This window comes from Lissotriton helveticus, chromosome 6 (genome assembly GCF_964261635.1).
Source record: "Lissotriton helveticus chromosome 6, aLisHel1.1, whole genome shotgun sequence".
In the NCBI taxonomy this organism is placed as follows: Eukaryota; Metazoa; Chordata; class Amphibia; order Caudata; family Salamandridae; genus Lissotriton; species Lissotriton helveticus.
In genome coordinates, this window is record NC_136067.1 from 1,530,836,865 (window position 1) to 1,530,862,910 (window position 26,046).

The 26,046-nt window shown below is 45.2% G+C and overlaps 1 protein-coding gene across 6 annotated transcripts in view; it reads left to right on the plus strand.

Annotated features, from left to right (window-relative positions):
• PPP4R3B (protein phosphatase 4 regulatory subunit 3B) overlaps positions 1 to 26,046 on the plus strand; it is a 333,143-nt gene that overhangs the window by 229,718 nt on the left and 77,379 nt on the right. For all 6 annotated transcript variants that reach the window (XM_078649315.1, XM_078649313.1, XM_078649314.1 and 3 more), the window contains 2 exons: positions 2,006 to 2,044; positions 2,229 to 2,387. In XM_078649315.1, coding sequence (XP_078505441.1) covers positions 2,006 to 2,044; positions 2,229 to 2,387 — 198 coding nt within the window. The remainder of the gene's footprint in view (positions 1 to 2,005; positions 2,045 to 2,228; positions 2,388 to 26,046) is intronic.

The window sequence follows — 26,046 nt, forward strand, 5'->3', positions numbered from 1 at the left end:
AGGAATAAAATTAATGCAAGTACCAGCTACAGTGGTAATGGTGGTTCCCAGAAAATATATATATTTATTTTTTAAATACAAGATTCCTGGGAATTCGAGGGCTTTAGTATGGACATGGCAGGCAAAAGGTTTTCCTCTATGATTCCATTGTCTATAAGAGCCTCTAATGCTGTGTCAATAACAAACCGATATGACCATGGTGGTCAGGTATATCCTGGTCTTACTACCAGAGTACTAAAATCAAGAGGTGAAGGCTGTTTCCCACGAGGGAAAGAAGGTAACAGCTGCACTCTTGGACTCTACAATGAACGTGTCCAGTATTAACTTTCAACAACTTTCTGGAGGCTCTGTCTTACACTTAAAGAGGTGATTAAGAGCGACTTCATTCAGGCCGGAAGTCGAGAAGAAATTCAAGGACTTGCCTTTTGATGTAGAATGGCTATTTGTGAAGCGTATGGATGATGCTCTGCAGAGTATTTAGGTAGATACAACCAGATTCTTGGGGACTCTGCGGCAAAGAAAGCCTCAGTCCTTTTGAGGAATAGGTAGAATGCAAGCTTTACAGTGGGAGTTAACAAACCTATAAGTATCCAGCATATCAGACAACCTATTAACCTCAGATGTGTCCCCAAGATTATACACCCTGTCATCTACAGCAATATTTATACAAAGAGGCACACCACAATCATGTGCGTGGCAGCCACAAAAAAGCAAGAACCAGGTCGATAGAAGTCACTGACATTTTCCGGGCACCAGATACCAGTATACAGACCCCCAGGATGTTGGGCCCTGAGGTGGACAGATTCTCTACCATCTACAAAAATTGAAAAATAATTACTGCAGACAAATATTAGATGTGATTTGACTTCATACAACATCCCCCAACAACTCCGCTGTCCTGAATAAAACACAAACACATAGACTCGTTAAAAGCAGAAATCCGCAACATGCTACAGAAATGAGCCATAGAAGTGGATCCAAAACATCAAAATGTTGCATTTTATTCCAAGCACTTCCTCATAAAGGAGAAAACCTCAAAAGAGATCTTTCTATGAAACCAACATCCAAATGGTCACAATCCAGGAGGCATTGCCGCTCCTATTCAGTAACAAATACATGGCATCATTAGATCTGAAAGATGCGTACTTACTTCCACATTCCACTTTACAGAAAACATTGCAAGTTTATAGCCCGTTGCTTCGATCTGACTCAGAATCTTCACTAAAAGCATGGCTCCAGTCGCATTCCTCCTGTGATATCTTGTACTTTTGGATTTCCCTTACCAAGATGACTATGCTCAAAGGTTTGTCTATAAGTTCTGCAAACAGCTCGATATGAGCCTGTATCATACCTTCAAGGATGAGTCACGTATTAGGAGCAATGATACCCAGTGCGAAATCAAAAGCATATCCATTGATAGGGAGACTAATGGCTCCAGCTACACTAGCAAAGAAAATACTGAAACAGGATACAATTAAAGTAGGTCTACTATAAACACTACTAGGCATGATGTGTTTTTTGAAGACACAAGACCTATCTAGTAGAAATTGGACAAGCAGTGGACTCAAACTTGAGGCTATTTTGAAGACCGGGTAGCTGGAACTGCAAAAATGAAAGCAGTTTCTCTGGTAGATGTCACAAGAAAATAGAAGTTCAGGAAACTCATTCCTTCAGCTGCAGTCTCAATTAGTGGTCACCTCAGTCTCCTCTATGGAACAATGGAGATCTCACCTACAGGAGCTTTTTGTCAGAGGGCATTAGGCGAGAGGGGTGAGGCTGAGATCACTTTCAGCTTATGAAATTATAATTTCAGTTTGCTCAGTTTCATTTTATATTGAAGGGACACTCCTTAAGGCATAGACAGTATTTGAAAATTTGTAAAACATGTTTTTTTAAGTAAATGTGTGGATTTACAGCCTGTTGTATTATGCTCTCTTGATTTGAAAATATGCATTTATATATTTTCTGTATCAAAAACTTTAACGGTTTTGTATTTGTTTGTCAGATGCAGTTATTGGATCAGACAGTAGCACGATTTGTCCTGGTAAGTGTTTTTGAACTTTTTGGGAGACCTCATTGACCTACATAACATGAATGCACAGATTTATTATGTAAGTGTTTTTGCAAATTGGGATGAAACATCTGACCTGAGCAAATGTGTAAATTATTGAAAGGCAAATGGCATTGTATTGAATATATGAATTTGTTTTGTTTCCTCTCTACTTTAGATAACTTTCAGACAGCACAGTTGCTTGCCCTTATTCTGGAGTTGCTTACATTTTGTGTGGAACACCACACTTACCACATTAAAAATTACATTATGAACAAAGATTTGCTGAGGAGAGTGCTAATATTAATGAATTCGAAGCACACCTTTTTAGCGTTGTGTAAGTAAAGCATGAAACAGGTTTTTGTTGTACCTCTTTTTTCCCCCTCACAGGACCCCTGACCTAGCTCAAGAGAAAGCTTCTGGTTACATTTGCTTAAGTTATGTTGAAATATTCTCTCATTGCCGAAGATTATTACATTTATTTTTTGCTCTCCTTGATGGTGATTACATTTTCGTGACCTTCTACCGTATTCTTGATCTGTGAAAACCCCTGCTACTTATGATGGATTTTTTTTGTATTTAGCAGTGTAATCTAATTCTAAAATAACAGTTTTCGTTTGAAGAGGTGAGGCATAGCTAAATGTTAACTCTTGCATTAAACTGTAGAGGTTCCAATATATTCGCAACTGTTGCATTAAAGTCAAATAATTCCACATCCTTAACCCTAAAGATAGCCATTTTGAAGATGTACGTCTCCTTCTTTATAAAATCTCCACATTGCTTAAAGACACTTGATTAACTGCGAACCTAAAGGTTTCACCATTATCCTAGTATTTAGCAAATAGTCATTCTTGTTTTGTTTGCTAAATGTTTTATTGATCTACCATAACATTTCTCTCACTGGAAAGCACACTGCTAATTATTTGGACAAGTTCTGTTCTCTTCCAGGGTATCCTCATCAATAGTCATAAGCACTGAATATTCCCGCCCATGTGCGGGGACCCCGGAAATAAAATAAAAATATATAGAAATCATATATATACAGCTCTCTCTCTCTCATATATATATATATATATATATATATATATATATATATATATTACCTACTGGCGGTCGCCAGTAGGTAGTTATAGTTAGGATTGATTTCCATAGGGAAATCGCAACATTCTATTGGGAATAACTTTGGCGCCGGTTGAGGAATCTGCCTGAATTTTTCAGCAACTTTGCCTCGCGACGTTCCGCTCCTTCGCTGAAAGTTTGGGGGGGATTCGTCACGCGGGGGGCTGAGATAAAAGGGGGGTCCCAAAACGTGTTTTCCCCATGTTAATTTCCATAGGGCGGTCGGTCGCACTTTTAGCTGGAACGGCTGAATGGATTTTCACCAAACTTGGCAAAATTGTAGGGACTGGTAGCCCGATGTGCCTTTGCTATGTCTCAAGACATGTGCTCCAGAGGATTTTGAGTAATTTATGTTAAAAAAATGTATATATCTATAGCCGCGCACCGGGGAGCGCTCCAGGCGCGCCACGCGACTTGCGCACGGAAAGCTGATTGGCTCCCGGGTGTCTGTAAACATTAGAAACAGTCCGGAGCGGCCGCCATCTTGTGTCTCGGTAGGATCGAGACACAAGAGGTGATAAAAACAAAGGGGGAAATAACCAAAAGGGGGCAGGGTAGACCCCTCCCCCCCCCCCCTGACCCCCTAGGTTTGATGTGGGGGCCATAAAAGGGTCCCTCGGGCAAAAAAACATTTTTTATTTTTTTTCGGTTTTCGTGGGGGGAGCGCCCGGTACGCGTACCGGGGAGCGTAGCATGGGGAAAACCCCGTTTATTCACTGCGTCACGTCTACGACCCTTTCTTGTGTCAATATACCCATTTTGCAAACATTACACCTGACGTAGGTATAATGTGGCGCAGGGGTTTACAAAGTGACGCATCTACCTAGATGCGTCACTTTGTAAATATGACTCAATAAGGTGCATTTTTAACAGCACTGGTGCGTCACAAAAAGTGACGCACCGGTGGCGTAAAAGTGACGCATGGCCTCATAAATGAGGCCTTCAGTCTTCAACTCATGCGTCATATTAAATATATGACGTATTATGTTGCAAGTACTTTTAGATACGTCAGTATTTCAGACGTATCTGTAATCGCAAAAGTGATGCATTGCTGGAGAGTGTCACAAAAATGATGCAACTCCAGCAATGCATCTTTTCTTACCCTTCCACACCCCTGTTCCTTTTCTACATTTTGTTTGAATAAGCACATTCCCCATGTTCACTCTCCTTCTCCTTACTTTCGTTCCCAACACTCACCTTCTTTCAGACCCCTACTTCACCTTCTTTCTCCTCTCATACTTTTCTGTTCTTTCTTACTCATTTTCCTTTCATTTATCCATGCACTCCACTTCACTTACTCTTTTTAATTTTTTTAAGAATATAGCTCTTTGATGAGAATTGGAGGTAGTTCTGAAAAGAACTTTTTTTTTTCTTCTTTTTTTTTTTTAGAACTACAACAAAAACAGGGAATGGAAACTGCTCAACAGGAGCAAAAAACACAAAAAACAAAATTAGGGCTGGTAACGGCAGTGATGGTTCTCCAATGCTCGAACCATGAGCAGAACACTTTGCTCCCAACAGGAAAGTAGCTGATCACAGTATCTGCATTTAAGGGCGCCTTTGTTAAATGCAGGCTGAATGTTTGGAACCTGCTCTTCTGATCTCCCCCTCACCGATGGTGTTCGTCCTCCGGTTGATGTAGAGGCCACATCACTGGGAACCTTTTGTGCCAGAGCCCTGACACTTTCCCGGGCAAAATTCTGGGGGTGCTTTCTCTCCACATGGCGAATCATTGTGTAGTTCCCAAAAGAATATTTTTTATTGGGGTTACCTCGTGACAGGACTGTGTGACAGATCCTGCACTCCACTTTTGGAGCATTTACCTTCTTCTGGTGAGCAGGTATGGAAAAAAAATTCCAGATGAAATGTTCTTTGTATTTTGGCTGAGGAGGCTCTTCATCGATGAATTCATTGGAGTCATCTTCACTGCTGGATGGTCTGGCAGCCATGATAATCCAAGATATCCAACAAAGAACCGACAGCAAAACAGGCAGGTCTTTCAGTCACAAAAGTGAAAGAAGAAGTGAAGGAAATGGGTGGGGATTTCATTCTTTATAAAAAAATATGTTAGCAACCAATGAAAAGTGTTATTTTTAGGTCACATGACCCGACGCGCTTACGCTACGCGCCCCGGGGCGCGTCGCGTAAGCGAGTAGAGACGTTGCGCGATCGTATGCGCTCGCGTGCTTCCGGGTGCGCTTACGCAGTGCGTCATATGACGCATTACGCGAAACGTCACGATGTTGTTTTCGTTCGCGAGAATAGCGCTAACGGGACGCTCCCCGGTACGCGCCGTAATATTGCACTTACCCGTGCGTTCACCGGGAGCGCCCCCGGGTTAATTTTTTTTTTTTTTTTTACATATTTATACATATTTATACAATATAAAATTCGTTTTAAAAATGTTCACTTTCTATACCTATAAAGATTTGCTATTAAAAAACCATTGAAATTCAATGAAAAAAACATAGGTTTCACACCAGTTATAGTTAGCTGGAAATTTTACTGGCATAAAACCAATGAAATTCCCACGTTATAGTTAGTTGGACTCACTATAACTTGCGCGTGCAATGCACTGCTGATGAAGTCACATATTACATCACTCATGACATGGTCAGTGACATCACTGAGGACACCATCCTTGTGACAGAGTGACAGGCCTCCTTTCACTGTAATGTAACCCTTGAAACAAATATTCAAAAATAGAAACTAAAATTTACAAAAAAATGGAGATAGCCATACCACTTACAACAACCAATTCAATAATTCCACCATCTATATACACATGCACTCATTCACCAACAGTTCAATATCGTCACTCATACATATACTGACTCATCATATGTAGTGATACACCTATACATCCTGTTACACACCGACAGTCTTCCAAAAGTTACTCACACACATACTCACACATGCAAATTAACTATTCAACATCCATTTATTTGCATTTACAGCTATACACACACCACCACTTTACTTCTAAGGAAACTTACACATACTTACTCTCTCAAACAATCACTTATAGAAACACATACTAATTTAAATAGGAACTCTTACAATCTCTTACTCTCAGATATACTCACTTATAAACATAAATATTCACATACACTAGATTAAAACATATGTAGTTACTGATAAACTAGTGAGACACTCATTCACTCAGTAACACACACATATACACAGTCATCCACCCATACAGTCCTGCACATATGCTGTCTTCAAAACACATACAAAGAGAGTCAGTCATTCATGCATCTATGTGCTAAGTAATACCTCCACCAAAATATACAAACACTCATACTGATACTAAGAAAAACATCTAATAACCTATATACATACACATGTACCTACTCACCAACTCATGCAGCCACTTATACACAAAGTGAAACACTAATACATATATTTAAATATTTAAACATTACTCTCTAATATATGTATTCACTAAGATACACTTAATAAACCAGTTAACCAATCAATTACAAAAAAAATCCATATAAACACTTATTTAAACATTTATTCTTCAATCAACTTTTACATATACATATATAACACATATTTATTTTTCAGAAAGACACACATTCACTGGATGGTGTCATCAGTGATGTCATGAGTGATGTCACTGACCATGTCATGAGTGATGTAATATGTGACGTCATCAGCAGTGCATTGCACGCGCAAGTTATAGTGAGTCCAACTAACTATACCGTGGGAATTTCATTGGTTTTATCCCAGTAAAATTTCCAGCTAACTATAACTGGTGTGAAACCTATGGTTTTTTCATTGAATTTCAATGGTTTTTTAATAGCAAATCTTTATAGGTATAGAAAGTGAAAATTTTTAAAACGAATTTTATATTGTATAAATATGTATAAATATGTAAAAAAAAACAATTTTTAACCCGGGGGCGCTCCCGGGGCGCATACCGGTGAACGCACGGGTAAGTGCAATATTACGGCGCGCCCCGGGGCGCGTACCGGGGAGCGTCCCGTTAGCGCTATTCTCGCGAACGAAAACAACATCGTGACGTTTCGCGTAACCGCGTAATGCGTCATATGACGCACTGCGTAAGCGCACCCGGAAGCACGCGAGCTCATACGATCGCGCAATGTCTCGACTCACTTACGCGACGCGCCCCGGGGCGCGTTGCGTAAGCGCGTCGGGTCATGTGACCTAAAAATAACACTTTTCATTGGTTGCTAACATATTTTTTTATAAAGAATGAAATCCCCACCCATTTCCTTCACTTCTTCTTTCACTTTTGTGACTGAAAGACCCGCCTGTTTTGCTGTTGGTTCTTTGGTGGATATCTTGGATTATCATGGCTGCCAGACCATCCAGCAGTGAAGATGACTCCAATGAATTAATCGATGAAGAGCCTCCTCAGCCAAAATACAAAGAACACTTCATCTGGAATTTTTTTTTCCATACCTGCTCACCAGAAGAAGGTAAATGCTCCAAAAGTGGAGTGCAGGATCCATCACACAGTCCTGTCGCCATCTCCATCTCCATCTCCCGCCGCTCCACTTCTTCCACGGGTGCCTCTTGCCGCACGGTGGTGTGCGTAATATTTTCCCAACACAGAGTCCCTCAATCCTCGGGACTGGTATTCAATAAAGAGCACTCTAAGTCGCTCCAGCATGGTTAGCCATATTTTATTTCAGCATTTGCAGATAACAATATATATATATCTATATCTCTATCCTTTTTTCTCATACCAATGCAGCTCCCAATAGGAGGCTAGACAATGAAATAACACACATAAAGACTGTATTTGCAAATATATAAAACCACAATCGGGCAAGTAGCACTTGAACTCTGTTTTTTAATATGTAAAGCACTCATCAAGAGTAAACCTGCAAATAAAGTAGAGATTGTTAGCCTACAGGCTGCATTGTAAACCAATAGCATAGAAAATGAAAACATTTTCAACAAAAACTGGCACCGTGCCTTTAAAGCAGCCATGACCCCTAGCTTCCCATCATGCCTCAGGGGTGACAATTAGGTCAGTTCTTTCCAGCTCCTTCAGTCAGGACCCTGGATTTTCAGATCTTTCTTTTTTAGGGCTCGGCCTACGTCACCACTTTGTCAGAAGTGGGGCGGAGCTCCGAGCCGTATTGTTACGGGGCTCAGAATAGTGAAGTAAAAATTCCTCAGTGCGCAAGATTTTTCCGTAGTTTATCTTGGCATCTGCATGCTAATTGGTCCTCGCAGTGCTGTGTTTCTAGTAGCCTTCACGCAATAGGCCATATGGATTTTAGTTTGTGCACTTCCTGCATTTTCTGTGCGGTTACGCGCAGGGGAGTGCAATAAATTGTCAATTACGAGCTGTAAGGGTGCCGAGGTAATTGAACCCAGATGTTCGGGGCGCGTTCACCAGTCTGCAGTGAGTTTGGTGGGCGCGCGTTCGTCTGCATCCTTTCATGTGTAAGTGTTGGCCTTTGAAGAGCTGGCTTGGTCGTGCGCCGACAATGAGACACACAGTCTTCATTACCCCACAAAGTATGTAAGTGCGTTTGTATTGGAGACAGTAACATCCAGGTACGAAACGGAAATCTTTTCACTGGCTTACGAACAGTCCCACATTTTGCCGCATTCTCCTCATCTCATCAAAGGGGCTCATGTCTTGTTCAGCAAAAAAACAAAAACCTACTAACAGGAATGTGTTTCTGCATGGAGGGTCCGAGCAGCCGTGTTGCAACAGTTGTGCTTGTGTGTCTAACCTTGGGCCTCATGACAAGTAGGTTAATTTTAGGTGCAAGGATACACAGGCACTGCTCACACACACAAACACTGTTGACACACACGGACACTGCTCACACACAGGCACTTCTCACAGACACCGGCACTGTGCGCACACATAGGCACTGTTCACACACACAGGCAGTACATACATACACAGGCTGCTCACACACACCGGCACTGCGCGCACACATAGGTACTGTTGACACACACAGGCACTACATACACACACCGGCACTGCGCACACACACAGGCGCACTGATCACACACAGGCACTGTCCACACACAGGCACTGTCCACACACAGGCACTGTTCACACACAGGCACTGTTCACACACAGGCACTGTTCACACACAGGCACTGTTCACACATAGGCACTGTTTACGCACAGACACTGCTCACAAACACATACACTGCTCACACAGGCACTGTTCACACACACAGACACTACATAAACACACAGGCTGCTCACACACGCCGGCACTGCGCGCACACATAGGCACTGGTCACAGTGACTGCAGTGTGTGTGTGCGCAGGGTGAACAGTGTGTAGTGAGTGCAGAGTGAGTGCGAGAGTTACTGTGAGTGCGAGAGTTACTGTGAGTGCGAGAGTTACTGTGAGTGCGAGAGTTACTGTGAGTGCGAGAGTTACTGTGAGTGCGAGAGTGACAGTGAGTGCGAGAGTGACAGTGAGTGCGAGAGTGACAGTGAGTGCGAGAGTGACAGTGAGTGCGAGAGTGACAGCGAGAGTGACAGTGAGTGCGAGAGTGACAGCGAGAGTGACAGTGAGTGCGAGAGTGACAGTGAGTGCGAGAGTGACAGTGAGTGCCAGAGTGACAGTGAGTGCCAGAGTGACAGTGAGTGCCAGAGTGACAGTGAGTGCCAGAGTGACAGTGAGTGCCAGAGTGACAGTGAGTGCCAGAGTGACAGTGAGTGCCAGAGTGCGACAGTGAGTGCCAGAGTGCGACAGTGAGTGCCAGAGTGCGACAGTGAGTGCCAGAGTGCGACAGTGAGTGCCAGAGTGCGACAGTGAGTGCCAGAGTGCGACAGTGAGTGCCAGAGTGCGACAGTGAGTGCCAGAGTGCGACAGTGAGTGCAGAGTGCGACAGTGAGTGCAGAGTGCGACAGTGAGTGCAGAGTGCGACAGTGAGTGCAGAGTGCGACAGTGAGTGCAGAGTGCGACAGTGACTGTGACTGCAGAGTGCGACAGTGACTGTGACTGCAGAGTGCGACAGTGACTGTGACTGCAGAGTGCGACAGTGACTGTGACTGCAGAGTGACTGTGTGCAGGGTAAACAGTGTTAATGTGCAGGGTGAGCAGTGTGTAAGTGTGCAGGGGCAGGGTGAGCAGTGTGCAGGAAATGAACACTCAAACTAAGTCCACCACACACATACATAACCCCACACACAAGACCACACACACACATAAGACCATACACACACCACACACATACACCACACACACCACACACCACACACACCATACACACACATACCACACACACATACCACACATACCACACACATACCACACACATACCACACACATACCACACACATACCACACACATACCACACACATACCACACACATACCACACACACAAACCACACACACCTCACTCTCTCAACACCACACACTCGTCACCACTCACCACAACACACTCACCACCACACACTCACCCCCCCAGGCGCAACCCCACAGACTCCCCACCACACACTCACCACTACACACAAAACAACACACACAACACACCCCCAGCCGTCAATGAATGCTTTCACCAGGCACAAACACCAACAACCATCAATGTACGCTTTCACCAAAAACAAACACGACCAGGCATCAGTGCCGCTAAATACCCACGCACACAACAAACAATGTCAGTGCAACTTTCACCAAACACACACACCAACAGCTGACAGTGCACCAGCCACTCTTTCAATTGGCACAATCATCAACAGCTGTCAGTGCACCCTTTCACCAACCACACGCATTACCATCCAGCTCTGTACGCTTGACAGCCACACTCAGTAACCGCTCTTATTGCACGCTACCACCAGTCATACACACCTCAAGCCTCCACTACACGCTTCCACCAAACACACACACCAACAGCCATCACTGCACAATTCCTACAGGCACACACATTCACCACCCATCAATGCACACACCAATTGATAACGCATCCACCAATTAATATTGTACCTATCGCACTATGCTGCACTTTACCTTTTAAAGATAATGCGTTAAAGTGCAGCATGCCACCATTGATAACATTCCGATCCAACACACATCTCCAACACACACCACATGCTTCCACTCCAAAACACAGGCCTAAAACACATTGCCATTTACAATGCCATTATCTGTAACTCAAACAAACCCGAGCCCTAATGCATTCCTAATGCTTGTTTGACTTTCTGTTCTTCTAAGATTCCACTTTTTCTGCTTCCACACAGCACCTTTTTGTCTTAGAGTGCAAGTGACACATTTTTTGTATTCCAAAAAAGGTTTGTTTTCTTTAGAAATGCCTTCTTTATTTGACCCTTGCCCTTCCTGTGGCAAGAAGGCCAGAACAGATACACACCCTGTGTGTATTCTCTACCTCCCTGAGTCTCACTCTTCTAACAACTGCCATCATTGTAAGAAGTTGTCGAGAAGGACCATCCAGGGCAGGGAGCGGATTCGATCTTATGGCCTCTCTGAAAGAGGTAGGTCTCCTCTCGACATCGAGAGGAAAAGTCCCGACCTGTTCTCAGTCGGCGTCTGGATCGACGTTGAAGCTGCCGACGACTAAGAAATCAGCGTCGAAGACTTTGGTGATGCCGGCGCATCATCAATCGACCGCAAAATCAGCATCGACTAAGGTAACAAGTGCTCCGTTGACGTCAACCAGGCTACACAACGTCAAGAGAAAAATCTCCGTCGATGCTGGCTGAGCGATCGACATCGAGGCACATCACTCCGTCGCCTCATCATCGGCGATCGACGTCGAGGCACAGGTCTCCGAGATCAGTCCAGAGCTCTTTGACGTCGAGGCACAGGACTCCTCCTTCGCTGTCGAGGCAGAACTCTCCGTCGAATTCAGGGCAAGGCTCTTCGACGTCGAATCGTCACACTCCATCATCGACATCAGAACAGAAAACTCTGTCGAGATCAGTTCAGAGATCTTCGGCGTCGAGACGGAGATCTCCATCACCGTCAGCCCAACGCCGGTCGACGTCAAGGCACCAGTCTTCTGAGAGGGGGCAGCGGACGTTGAAGCATGGCACTCCGTCGGCGTCTGGTAGACGTTCAACGTCGAGAGGACGTTCTGCTGCAAGGTCAAGTCCACCTTCCAACAGGAGAACGTCAACGTCGAGGCAGATGTCTCCCTTGAGATGACAGTCTGTGCGCAAATGCTCCTGATCAGCGCCGAGGCACCCTGCCAAAGTAGCCTCACCTCCAGTAAGCCTGTCATCGTCACCATCACCGGTGTCTAGAAAAGGCTCCCCCAGTTCCCACCGAGGATCAACGTCAAGATCTCCAGAGGTGGTGATCTCTACGTCCAGCCGTCCAGCGTTGAGGGGAACCCAAGATTCCCCAACCAGGCCTGCACATGAAGAGGAGAACCCCCCTCCTGCACAGTCTCTTGAGGGGCGATAGAGGCACAGATCGCCTTCCATCCATCTGTCACCGCAACGGAACAGGCCTTTGCATCACTGGTCCACGGCCACAGTCACAGCGGAGCAGCATTACTCGAGCCCTCTCCACAGATCTCCGTTTGCTCATCTAGTACAGGGTGTGGATAGAGAACGTTCTCCTTCAAGGGCCAGAGCTCGCAGCCGCACCCCTGAGCACTCGCACAGAAGGAAATCTAGATCAAGAAGCACGAGAAGAGCACACAGATCCCCAACTCCGTCCTCTTCTTCCACTCGTATGTCCCATAGAGACTACTCGCATAATTTGACTGACAGTCTGCCGTCGAGGGTCTCTCCGGTGGACAATATCTACACTTTTCAGGACATTCTTGGTGGAGGGGCGACGAAGCTAGGTATCCCTATGCCGACTCGTCACAGTAAGTCCTCTGTAATTGTTAAGACCCCACACCAAAGAGCAGCATCTAAACCTCTGCTCCCATTGGTATAAGACCTCAAAGAGCCAGTGATGGACATCTTTCTCACACCGGCGAGTGTTAAGACCGCTCCAGCGAGAACCTTAAAGTACCGTTCACCAGATGACGATCCACTCTTCCTTAGAGCTGATCCTCCCCCGGATTCTGTCATAATTGCTGCGGCAAAGAAGACCCATGCTGTCGCATCCTCCTCTACTGTTCCACCAGATAAGGAGAGTAAAACACAGGATTCATGGGGTAGGAAGGTTTGTGGAACTTCGGCCTCCATGTTGAAGGTCTCCAATGCTTCGGCTCTCCTGGGCCCGCTACAACAGATCTCAGTGGGACTCACTACAGAGATTCGCTGAAAAGTTGCCGCAGGAAGATCGCAGAGATTTTGAGGAAATCTTAACAGAGGGCAGTCTGGTATCTAACCAGGTTATCAGCGCTGTGGCGGATGGGGCTACCCTTTTGGCTCATGCTTATGCACGTGGGGTATGCGCACAAAGAACATCTTGGCTCCGACTTACATGGCTCAAGCCAGAAGCGCAGTCACGCATCCTAATTCTTCCTTTCTCCGGTTCCTCTCTGTTCGGGACTTACACGGATGAAAAGATGTCCCGGATGAAAACGGAACTGGACACACTGAAAGCAGGGGGTCTTGAAAAGAAGACGGAATTCCATAAGAGGTTCTGACCTTACAATCTATGATCCTCCCAACAGAGGGTTCAAACCACTCATTGGCAGAAAAATCAGGGTCAGCAAAGATCTCAGTATCGGGGCAGACGTTCCTCCAGAGGAGGAGGAAATCAGCGTCAAGGTAACTCAGCCAAGACGCAGACAAAGCAATGAGTACTCACTTCCCCCGTCGCCGTTCACCATTCCAGTAGGGGTGGGGGGGGGAAGAGTATCGCAAATCATCACGAAGAGTGGTGAGCTATCACAAAGGATCGGTGGGTGCTAGCTATGTTGCAGAATGGGTATTCTCAACGTTTTCGATACCGTCCCCCCTCAATCCCTCCAGTTCCATCTTTGTGTCACCAGTTAAAGCTCTTGCAGAGAGAAGTTGCCACCCTTCTCAGAAAGTCAGCCATAGAGAAGGTGCCAGTATCTCAAAGAGAGAAAGGGGTTTACTCATGATACTTCTTGGTAAAGAAAAAGGGCCAAAAGGCAGAATACAGACCCATTCTGGACCTGCAGACACTTAACCAATCAATCAGAAAGGTGAAGTTTCACATGTTGGCTCTCCATCAAATATATCCACATCTCAGACAGGGAGATTGGATGTGTTTCCCTGGGTCTACAAGATGCATAGTTTCACGTCCCGCTCAATCAGCATCAACGACAATACCTACGATTCCTGGTGGGATCCCCTCATTACCAGTTCAAAGTACTGCCCTTCTGGTTGAAGTCAGAGCCCCACGCACCCCCCCCCCGACTGTTCACGCAGTGCATGGCGGTAGTGTCAGCTGCTCTACGTCGCAGGAGCATCTTCGTGTACCCGTACTTTGACGACTGGCTGTTGAAAGATCCTTCTACAAACAGCGTGAGTCATTTCTTGAATTATCTCGATCTGTGTTTGAGGGGCTAGGAATGGAGGAAGATTGTAGGGTTGCTGGACCCTTTCCAAGACCAGCCTGAACACAAATTTGACTGGTATGAGGAATTGGGTGAGGTCAGTGGACTGGATACCTCTACAGAATCAAGATTCATGTGCTATGGTGGTGAGAAGGGCAGCTGAGGTCTGTATCCTGTACCTTGAGCTCCCTTCAATGGTAGTCTAATATCTTGACGGAGGTCCTGAGGTCTAGTGTCTCCCCCTCGGAACCCCTCCTGCCATTCAAAGAGTCCTTGACTGATGTCTGTCAGGGAACCTGCTCCAAGCCCAGCACACAGGGGCTTCTGTGAATAGGACACTCACCCGCTGCTATCACCCTGCGCCTTGGCAACCCAAATTTCCTCCCCAACCGCCCTACCCCCGAGAACTTGGTGGTCCAAGCCTCTACCCCTCAAAGGGTGTTCCCTCAGCTCCCCTGGGCAGGAATCCAAGGGGCTGGATAGTTGGGGCAAGAAAATTGTTTCTTCCACCAGCCTTGCATTGTGATCAGTGACCTTGCAGGATGCCTATTTTCACATTCTCGTCCTGCCGGCTCATCTGCGCTACCTTTGGTTTACTGTAGAACATGAGCATTTTAAATATACAGTGCACCCTTTTGGCCTTACCAGCACTCCTCAGGTGTTCACCAAGTTGATATTGGTGGTCGCAGCTCATCTGCGCAGATCAGGGGTGCCAGTCTTCCTCTCTCTCGACAAGTGACTGTTGAAGGCGAGCTCGCCCCAGGCTGTTGTTTCCCACCTCCAGACTACATCGAACTTCATGCATTTGCTGGGCTTCACTATCAACGTGCCGAGGTCACACCAGACTCCCTCAGACGCTCCCTTTCATCAGAGCTGTTCTGGGCAGAGCTGTCCTATCCTCCCGAACAAAAGCATTGAACGCCTTTCTTCCTTCTATCAAGGCACAGCTGGTTCAAGTGTTCATGAACAACACCACTGCCATATGGTACTGCAACAAACTGGGCAGGGTGGGGTCGTGGACCCTTTGTCAAGAGGCCCAGCAAGGCACATCCCTGATGGTTCAACACCTGGCAGGTTCTCTGAACGCCAGTGTGGACAAACTCAGCCATCAATGCCTAGCGGATCACGAATGGCCTCTCCATTACGAGGTGGCGCAAGGTCTGTTTCGTCAGTGGGGAGAGCAGTGGTTCGATCTGTTCGCCTCCACAGAGACTGCACGATCTCAGCAGTTTCGTGCACCAAAGTTTCCAAGGTGGCACGCACTCAGACGCTTTCCATCTCGATTGGAGCTCAGGCCTTCTATGCGCCTTTCCGCCCATACCACTCCTGCCCAGAGTGCTAAAGAAGATCAGGAGCGACCAGGGCCAAGTCATTCTTCTTGCTCTGTACTGGGCATTGAAAGTCTGGTATCCTGAGCTTCTCCTATTGAGCATTGATTCTCCGATCAGGCTGCCTCTATGGGAGGATATTCTATCGCAGCAGCAGGGGAGGGTCCTCCACCCAAACCTGTCCACTCTACGCCTTCTTGCATGGAGATTAAGCAGCGGCAGTTGATTATTTTTGCAGCCAGGCTTCCCTCTACCAAGACCATATATGCCTGCCGGTGGAACCAATTTTTAAAATATTGTACAGAACAATCTACTGGTCCTCTTTCTGCTCCCCTCTCTCAAGTTCTACTTTTATTTTGACCCCCAGGGCTCTGCTCTCAAAGGGTATCTTTTAGCCCTGTCTGCCTTCTTGAGGCTGCCAGACCAATCCGCTTTATTTAAATCCCCTATTGTCCATAGATTTTTAAAGGGGCTTGTACATATGATCCCACCTGCCATTTCATCATGCCTCAGTGAGACCTTAATTTGTTTCTCACCTTCCTGATGTGTGCTCTTTTCAAACCTCTGCACTACTCCCCCCCCCCCCCCCCCCCCGCTGCTTACCATCAAAACCGCTTTTTTCAGTGGCAATAACGTCTGCCAGGGGGGTGAGCGAATTCAGGCTCTGTCATCCAAGCTACCATACCTGAACACATTCCCTGATAAGTTGGTGTCTTGCGCTAGGGTGTCTTTCTTACCGAAAGTGGTAACGCCATTCCAGGTGGGGCAGTTCACCAGCTAGGGCTGCTACCACAGCATTGCAGCATGGGATTCCAGTCCTCGACATGCAGCAATGTGGGCATCTCTGCACTTGTTTCCCAAACACTACTGCCTGGACAGTCCAGTCCGAAAGGACGGCCTTTATAGCAGCTCTATCATGCAGGACTTAACTGGTCCGCAGTCCCTCCTAGGGGGTGCTATTACTTGTGTATCAATACAAAGGTAAGGAATCTGCAGCTAGAAGTCTCTATCAGATGGACAAGTTACTTAGCTTTGGTAACTCCTTATGTGGTAGAGACATGCTCTAGCTGCAGATTCCATACTGATCCTCCCCGCACTACGGACAGATTTTTAGGGTTTGGGCTGATTCCGTTCAGGGCCCCAGTTCTAAACACACCAATGTCAGTGCACTTAATGGCTCCGTGCTCCTGGCATGGAAAGTTGTACAAAGTAACTGTCCTCAGTGTGCCGAGGTGGCGCCTATATAGGTGACTCAGACGTCAACACCGGCGACAACAATGCCACCTACCGGCGTGCAAGGGCATTGTTTGATGAAAAACTTTCCGGATCCAGTCTGATGCCTGCGAAATTCAAAGGTAAGGCATCGGCGCCATGATAATGTCTCTACCAGATAATGCGGTATCGAAGGTAAGTAACTCATTAAATCTAGCTAGGTAGAGGGGCACATTATATGAAATTGTACTTTTGTGCCTGAAATGACATATATTATTTTGGTCAAGCGTAAAATAGCTTTTTTCCCCCCCTGAGTTTTATATAGCGCATAACTTGACCCGAAGTATCAGAGCACTTTACATCAGCACCAATTGCATTACCTAAGAACAAATTCATTTTTTGTTGGGCACAGAAGATTAACTGACTTGCCCAGAATCACAGGATAATGTATAGGGATTGCTGAGACTCAAACCCGATTCCCTAGATTTGAGGTTGCCCTAGCAGTTAGTCCATATCCTCTGTGAGAAAGTGCCCTCTTTCTGCATGGTATGCCACACTTATTGCTCGATTGCTGATGTTCTCTGACTGAGTGTGCCCTGGGCTCCTGCTAACCAGATAACTGGGGCCTATGATCCTTCCTTAAAATTGCGTTGAAATGTGGTATATAAATAAATAATACCGGATCTAGGTTTTACTGGACATAGTAATAACAGATAGCTCAATAAATAAGAGTCAAGATTCGAGGTAGTAGGAGTTTGCAGGTTTAATACAGCATAAAGGACAGGAACAGGACAACCTGCACAGGAATGGGATGGCAGCGCTGCCGGGGGCTGGATCAGGATCGGCGTAACATTTAATAACAGTACACAAGCATATATATTAAAACAGTTGCATTACAATGAATACAGTAGGCGGAGCAGTGGGTGTGGTCAATAGCAGTCGCGAAAGATAAGGGTGAAAAGTAGGTGTAACAAGAGGCGTGTACATAGACATGTGATGTAAACGTAACAGAATATGTCATAAATGGGGCGGAAACATGGAGGGGGCTACCTAAGGAGCCGGGACCTCTAACCTAATGGTGCGCGCAAACTGACAATGACGTGTTACTAGGAGAAGCTGGGGGCTATGAACTCTGTGTTAGGAGTAGAGACTGAAGTCTGGGGAGTCAGGGCGACATGTACCTAAACCCTATCTAGTATCTGATGTTTAGAGGACATGTTGATATAAACTAAGAGTCAGGAGGGGAGAGGCTAACGGACTCTAAGACTGGAGCATGCATTATTCTACATGTAGTGCGTGATGAAGAATATGAAATGACCATTAAATACAGTATTTCTCTTACATGGAGACGTAAAGGCTAGACTGTGACGGAAACTATTGATGCGATTCAGTAGCTTAGGAATGCAGAGAAGGAGGGCTGGACTGATAACTAGAATCATAACATACTCTTGGCAGACTAACAGGCAGAGCCAGGCCGAGCCGGGCACTGTGAGGCAGGAAGTAAGTGAAGGGTCGAGGATACAGGTGGGGGCTGTATCGCTCCTCAGCGAGGGTTCAGGAGACAGGAGCTGAATCTGGTGTCCAGGCCCTTTTGAGGCCTAGAAACGGGGACTTTTCAATGAAATAACGTGCACACTGAAAAACGTGGCAACGTAACTTTACATAGGCCTGATATTCATAGTATTCACGAGAACTGAAAGCTGGCATACTAGAGATGGACACAACTATAATTGCGTCTTTAATCGAACATGGGGAATACATATGCATATTAATCATGCACACATAACATAAGATGGAGGACACGTAGGGACACAGAACATGGCAAAATTTACTTTTCCACATTCCCTCCTTGTCACTACGTTTCCATCAGGAAACATCAATATTCATGATACCATCTATCATTTCATACAGTATCATTTGCTCGTCTCGAATTTTCTTGGAACTGGATTTAGAACGGGACTTGGGACTAGGAATACAAGAGGTAGCACAAATGCCGCAAATCGCAGGGCCACATTGTATACAGAGGCAGCAACTGAATATGATCGCTACTGCAATACCCAGAAATGACAATACTTTCCATCCCCAGGCGGAAATTATATTCCAGAACCAACCGGACCATGTCCAGGTGCCTGGATCTTGGTGTAACATATGGGCAATTTTATGGAGTCTGGTTATAGCTGAATAAACAGACTGCGCGTTATTAGGAATGAAAATGCAGCAACTAGATCCGATGACTCTACATGCCCCGCCCCTATCGGCCAGTATGACGTCAAGGACGAGACGATTCTGGAGCACGACAATTCTCATAAAGGATTGCTCCTCGGTTAAGTTACCTAGAGCAGAAGTAGTCTCAATCAATACTGCTTCAAGTGTTCTGGTTAATCTACGTATCAGTTTACTATTTACAACAGTGCCTAAGTAGGGGAAGACACCTTTATTGATATCTATGTATTGTTCTAGAGCAGTTTCAGTATAATCGACAATCGGGAGGTCTCTTTTGTGTCTAGTATGTACTAGGTGGGAATTCCTATGGTAGTCAGGTGGGGCTAGAAAAACTGGTGGCAGTAGGAAGGCAATGTAACAGGTACCCTCCCACTCGAGGGGCAGACGAACATATGCGGTCTGACCACAAACAAAATAAGAATGACGTGAAGCTTTAAAAATAGATTTCCTACTGTCACTATACTTGACGATAGTAGTACAATCACTATGGCCTACATGTACGGAACCATTCTTTCGGACACATAATTCACCTTTAACTGGTAGTACTGACATAGCAGGTAAGTCTGGAGTAGTATCAGACTGAACATTCAGGACCATAAAATTCGAAGAATAATTACCTAAATTATAAACTTCATTTTCTAGATCTAACCCTGTTCTGTGGGGAAGACCTTGCTTGTCTGGAAAACATGTACTGTTAAGAAAAGACATATCTGTTGAGGATGACGTTAACGTGGACCATGCTCCACACGAACCATTATGTGAAAATGGATAAGGAAAGAGTGGCAGAACTCCCTTCAGTGTCTGGAAAGGGGGGAGTCGACCACACACCCAACAATTAGTGGCATTGCTGGTCTGGTGTGAATAATGTAACATGCGGATAAAAGAATTATTTCGCATAGCGAGACGATATGAGAGTTCATGAGGAGGCAGATCACTAAACGTGTGCTCTACTGTAGCATTAGCAGACTTATTTACATGAGAAACTGGAAAATACAAATAAAAAGCATAACTGGTGCAGGTAATCATGAGGCTGAAAAACAATATGAAACTTAGAACAACGATACATCGGATTGAGTTTTGACTAACTCTCTCACTATGGGGGTCTATTATATACATGTCAGAAACCGGTCTAACCGTTTCACCTAGGGGAGGACTTAGACAATCAAACTGGCTGACTTATTTTACTAGACCTTAATTTGAGCTTATACTCCTGTTGCGGAGTTTTCTCTAACAGGGAGGGTTCAATATCATTGTCTTTTGCGGGACAGTCCTTAAGAATAGTACTTTGGCAGTCCTTAAGATCCTCGGAAATGTTCTTTGAAACAGGCTTCAATCCAAAAAATCTTTTCACATGTGACAGGTGGACCCAGCCCTTCCTGCCTTCCAGCTTGACGGCAGTACGGGTGGCCAGGAGGACCTGTTGGGGTTCCTTCCAGCGGGGCTCCAGCGGACTTGAACGATCAAAGTTCCGGACAAGAACCATGCATCCGGGAACGATGTCATGCGGTGCCACCTCGGTATTGTCTGGAAATGCGGCAGCAACCTGTGAACGACAAGAGTTGAGGGCAGACATCAAGGAAGCTAGGTAATCTGTCAGCATATTACTTGAAACATCGGTAATACTTCGGGGTCTAGGTGTACCCCACATGTTAGGGGGGCGGCCGAATACGACTTCATACGGGGACAGACCTGATCTGGAGTGTGCGACCATGCGCATATAAAATAAAGCGACTGGCAGAGCTACTAGCTAGTCCACACCTTTCTCTTTACAAATCTTGGCAATACGGATTTTCAGGGTCTGATTATGTCTCTCTACGAGACCGGCTGCTTCAGGATGGCGTACACAATGGAACTTCCACTGGTACCCTAACAAAAGGGAAACATGTTTCATCAACTCGGATGAGAATGGCTGGCCGTTATCAGAATATACGACTCTAGGGAGTCCATAACGGGGGAAGAATTCACGAACCAACTGCTTGGCAGTGGTCGCGGCTGTGTAATCTGGGACTGGATATGCCTCTGTCCACCTGGACAAAGCGCATACAACTACAAGGACATACTTGAAACCTCGACATCGCTCCATCTGAATATAATCCATCTGGAGGACTTCAAAAGGGTGGTCAGGGGGCTGGAATCCACCTTGTTCCACCGGGACACTTTTACCTGGATTAAACTGACAACATATCATACAGGTACGGACTTTCTGCTTGGCTGCAGCTCGTAAATGCTTGTTGAACCAAATGTTCTGGATACTGTCTAACATAGCTTTTTCTCCTAAATGTGCTGGACTATGTGCGGTATTGATAATGACTTGAACCATAGAGTCGGGGAGAAACCATGTGGCTCTACCCTTAGTTACCCATCCCTGATCTGTCTGGACCCCTCCTTGTTCGGACCATTTCTTGATTTCATCGGGAGTAGCATGTAACTGAATATCTATGACATCTTGAGTAGGGTCCTTAACTGTCATACAGGTAGTCGGATCTGGAGTATGTGTCTGTGTCGGATTAACTGGAATGTCTGGAGTCTGTGCTGTAAGCTTGGCTGTGCGATCTGCTAGATCATTACCTTGGGAAATAATGTCAGTAACTTTCGTATGTGCTTTGCACTTCATGATAGCAATAGATGTCGGTAAGTGTATGGCATCTAACAGAGCTTGAATAAGGAGACCATGCTGAATCTTGGTTCCATGAGAAGTCATGAAACCTCTCTCCTGCCAGAGCACTCCAAAGTCGTGTACGACTCCAAATGCGTAACGTGAATCTGTGTAAACATTAACTTTCAGGTTCTTAGCGTGTATGCAGGCTTGGGTCAGAGCAACTAGCTCTGCTGCTTGAGCAGACAGGGTGTCAATACGGTGTGTTTCTATAACTTCAGTGTCAGTAGTCACTGCATACGCGGCTACTAGTTCTCCTGTACTCGTTCTCATACATGAACCATCCACATAAAGTGTCAGGTCTGGATCTGGTAATGGAATATCTGTCAGATCTTGTCTTGGCTTAGTCATAATATTAACTACTTCCACACAGTCGTGTGTGGCAGGATTCGAATTAACTGACGGTAACAGTGTAGCAGGATTTAGAACGTTGCAGCGTCTGATTTCTATGTGTGGCTGGAACAGTGTCAATTCATAACCTGTTAAACGTGCAATTGTCAAGTGCTGAGTTTGTGTTCGGTTCAAAAGAACTTCCACGGAGTGTGGAACTTGTATTGTCAAGGAATGTCCTAATACTATGGAATCACTTTGTCTGATAGCTAGTGCTGTGGCTGCAACTGACTTGAGGCACGCAGGCAAAGCCTGGGCTACAGGATCTAGTGTGCTCGAAAAATAAGCACAGGGCTTGTATTGTCCTGCTTGATCTTGTGTGAGAACAGATAATGCTGTACCTTCACGTTCAGTGATGAAAAGTGTAAAAGGCTTACTGTAGTTCGGTGTAGCTAGAACTGGAGCTTGGCATAAAGCTTTCTTTAACTCATTGAAACTAAGTGTATGTTCAGATGTCCAAGGGAGGACAGTCGATACGGCTGCCTCCTGTGTCGTTAACTGTATCAGTGGTTTAGCTAGAAATGCATACTGAGGAATCCATTGTCTGCAATAAGAAGTAAGGCCGATAAAAGCACGTACCTCCTTCTGTGTCTTGGGCTGAGGAAGACTCGCTATTAACTGGATACGGTCGGGTGTCAACTGCCTACCCCTCTTGGACAGTAAGTGGCCTAAATAGATCACTTGCTGGACACAGAATTGAAGCTTCGAAGGGGACACCTTGTGCCCCATCTCGGCAAGGAAATATAAGACTGTAAGTGATGCTCGCTCGCAAGCACGTTCAGAACGGGCTGTGATCAGTAGATCATCGACATACTGGAGCAGGGCAGTGTCAGTTGGCATGCGAATGTTATCTAGTTGTCTCTTAAGTGCTTGACTGTAAATACTAGGGCTTTCTGTGAAACCTTGAGGAGCTCGTGTGAACATATAGCTCCTTCCATTTAAACAAAATCCGAAAAGAAACTGGCTGTCTGGATGAATGGGGACACTGAAAAACGCATTCTTGAGGTCTATGACTGTAAAAAATGAGGCTTCGGAATCAATGGCTGTCAATAGGGAAGAGATATCTGGGACAACTGGGTACTGGGGAATAATACATTTATTGAGTTCTCGTAGGTCAATCACTAATCGATATACTGGCGGTGCATTTGGATCAGTACGTTTCATGACTGGAATGATCGGAGAATTACATACATTGGAGTCGGTTTCTACAACTACTCCTTGAGCGATGAGCTCGTCAATAATTTTAGATAAGGCTGCTACAGCCTCAGGTGGCAGTCTGTACTGTCTGATTCGTGGTAACACTACACCTGGTTTGAGAGTCACACGATGGGGTGTGATTTGCATATAACCTACATCAGTTGGACCTTGCGCCCATAGATGCTGTGGAACATTGGACAATCTCGGATCAAAATCTCGTAATACGTAGTGACCCTTGAAGTCACGTAAGAACAGTCGTATTCCCTCTGGGGAGCAGCAAATAACTGCACCTAATTCTTTCAGTGTTTTAATGCCTAACAGATTTTCTGGACACGACTTTGTAAGTAACAGATCAGTAGTGCGGGACAATGGACCTACTTCTAGAGTAACTGGCTTAGATATCTCGTTTACAATAGGCTTTCCTGAAAATCCAAGGGAAACATTTCTAGAGCCTGAGAGCGGAGCCCCTGGAACTTCGGCGTGACTGATGGTCGTCCTACTTGCCCCTGTATCAATCAGAAACTTTCTGTCTTTCCCTAGTACTTGACTATGAACATAGGGACCTTCTTGATCTACAGGAATCTCGATGAGAGGCAAGCCTACCTCCCTCTCTAGGCTGTTTCATGAATATGGCTGATACTCTGGATACTCGGACTGTGCATACTGGTACATCTGCTGTGTAACATGCTGTGTTGCAGCAATAGGCTGCGGTGCTGGAACTGTCTGTTGTGCATTCTGTGGCTGAGAAGTCTGTGAAACTTGTTCTTGTCTAGACGGACGTGGTCTTTCTTTAGTCTTACCGGTAGCTATGTTGTGTTTCAGAACTGCACACTCGTTTATGAAATGACCTGGCTGTTTACAATAATTGCATGTCCCTTTAACGGGAGCTGTAGGATAACTGGCTTGATTCGGACCCCTCTTCTGACTGTCTTGAGGAACAGATTGTGCAACTAGTACTTTCATTTTCGTGTCTTTCATACGTTTTCTTTCATGATCTTGCTCTTCTCTGATTCTATTCTGGTGGTACTGAAGCATCTGTAACATCTGGGACGGGGTATTAGCTTGCCATGTACTTTCGACTTTCAAAACTCGATTCTTAACTTGTGGACTCGAATTCTCGACTAATTTAGTAACAAAAAGATGAGGGTATGACTCGCTACTTGTCTTGAGGCCACTGTTTATAATAAAACATTTTTCAAATCTAGAATAAAAATCACTAGTGTCTTCATCTTGTTTCTGTTTACAGGCTGAGATTGCATCCCAGTCTTCCTTTTTAGTTGCTAATAATCTGGGCAAAACTTGTATTAACAGTTCTGGTAATTCTTTACATTTCTCTCCAAGACCGGTACCTGGTACTCGTATCTTATCTTCAGCTTCTAGAACTGCCCAATCGATCTTTTTCTCTCCCACCTCCCATTCTTTTTCCTTGAGTTTTTCATATACCCCTGCGGGCAACAGGACTTTTAGCATTTTAATTATATCTGGATACGTGTATTCTCCCATACGGAGCATGTCTTTTAATTCTCGGTGGAACCCTGCTGGATCTTTGTCATGAAAGGGAATTAATTTCTTCATCTCTAAGAGTTCCATCTTGGTAATCGGAGTGTAAACAAACACTCGTTGCATTTCACCATCTGTTGTCCTGACTGGGTGTACTTCTCGTAACGGATTCTGTCTATCTATGTAAAACGGTTTACTTTCTGGGGGTGAGACATGAACAAAATGCGGGTTCAGAAACGTTCTATATTTGTGGCGCTGTTCTAGAATGACACTAATTAAATCGGTACCTAAACCTTTCCATCTATACTGGAGTAACTCGTTCAGGACATCATGTAACGGACCTGGATCAGAATGTTGACCCTCATACAGAGTAATGAGGTGTTGGATCATATACATACCCACCAGTCGTTGCTCGGCTGGGGGCAATTTCAGAAACATTTGTGCCACTATTTCGTCTGGAAAAGTGGTAGAATCAGTAATCCATCGGACTGCTGATCGGACTAGTTCTTGTTCATGCATAGTACTTAACTCACTGTAACCGATTCGTGATTTCAGAATGTGATCGGTAGCTTGAAATACTTGTTCTAGAGAACCTTGTTCTGGTGCTGGATGAGGAACAGTTTTCTTGTAGTCTAGACGTGAATGTCGGTCTGGAAATCTAGATTTTCCTACATACGCTATTCTGGTGGGATTCTCGTCCTCTACCTCTTCAGTAGAAGAGTCATTCTCTTTCTCGCTTACTTGTGCTGCTTTACGTTGTTCATGTAACTTTATTATTTCTTTACGAATTCTCTTGTACATACTCTCTATACTACTGATAGTCTTGTGCTTACCCTCGGCTATATTATCACTCCACCTTGTCAGGATTCTCATTTCGGCCGGATCTTTAGTCGGGTAGTCTTGTTCTCTTATTAGACAATTAATCAGAAACTTTAATATCATGAGCTGGATCTCAGCTT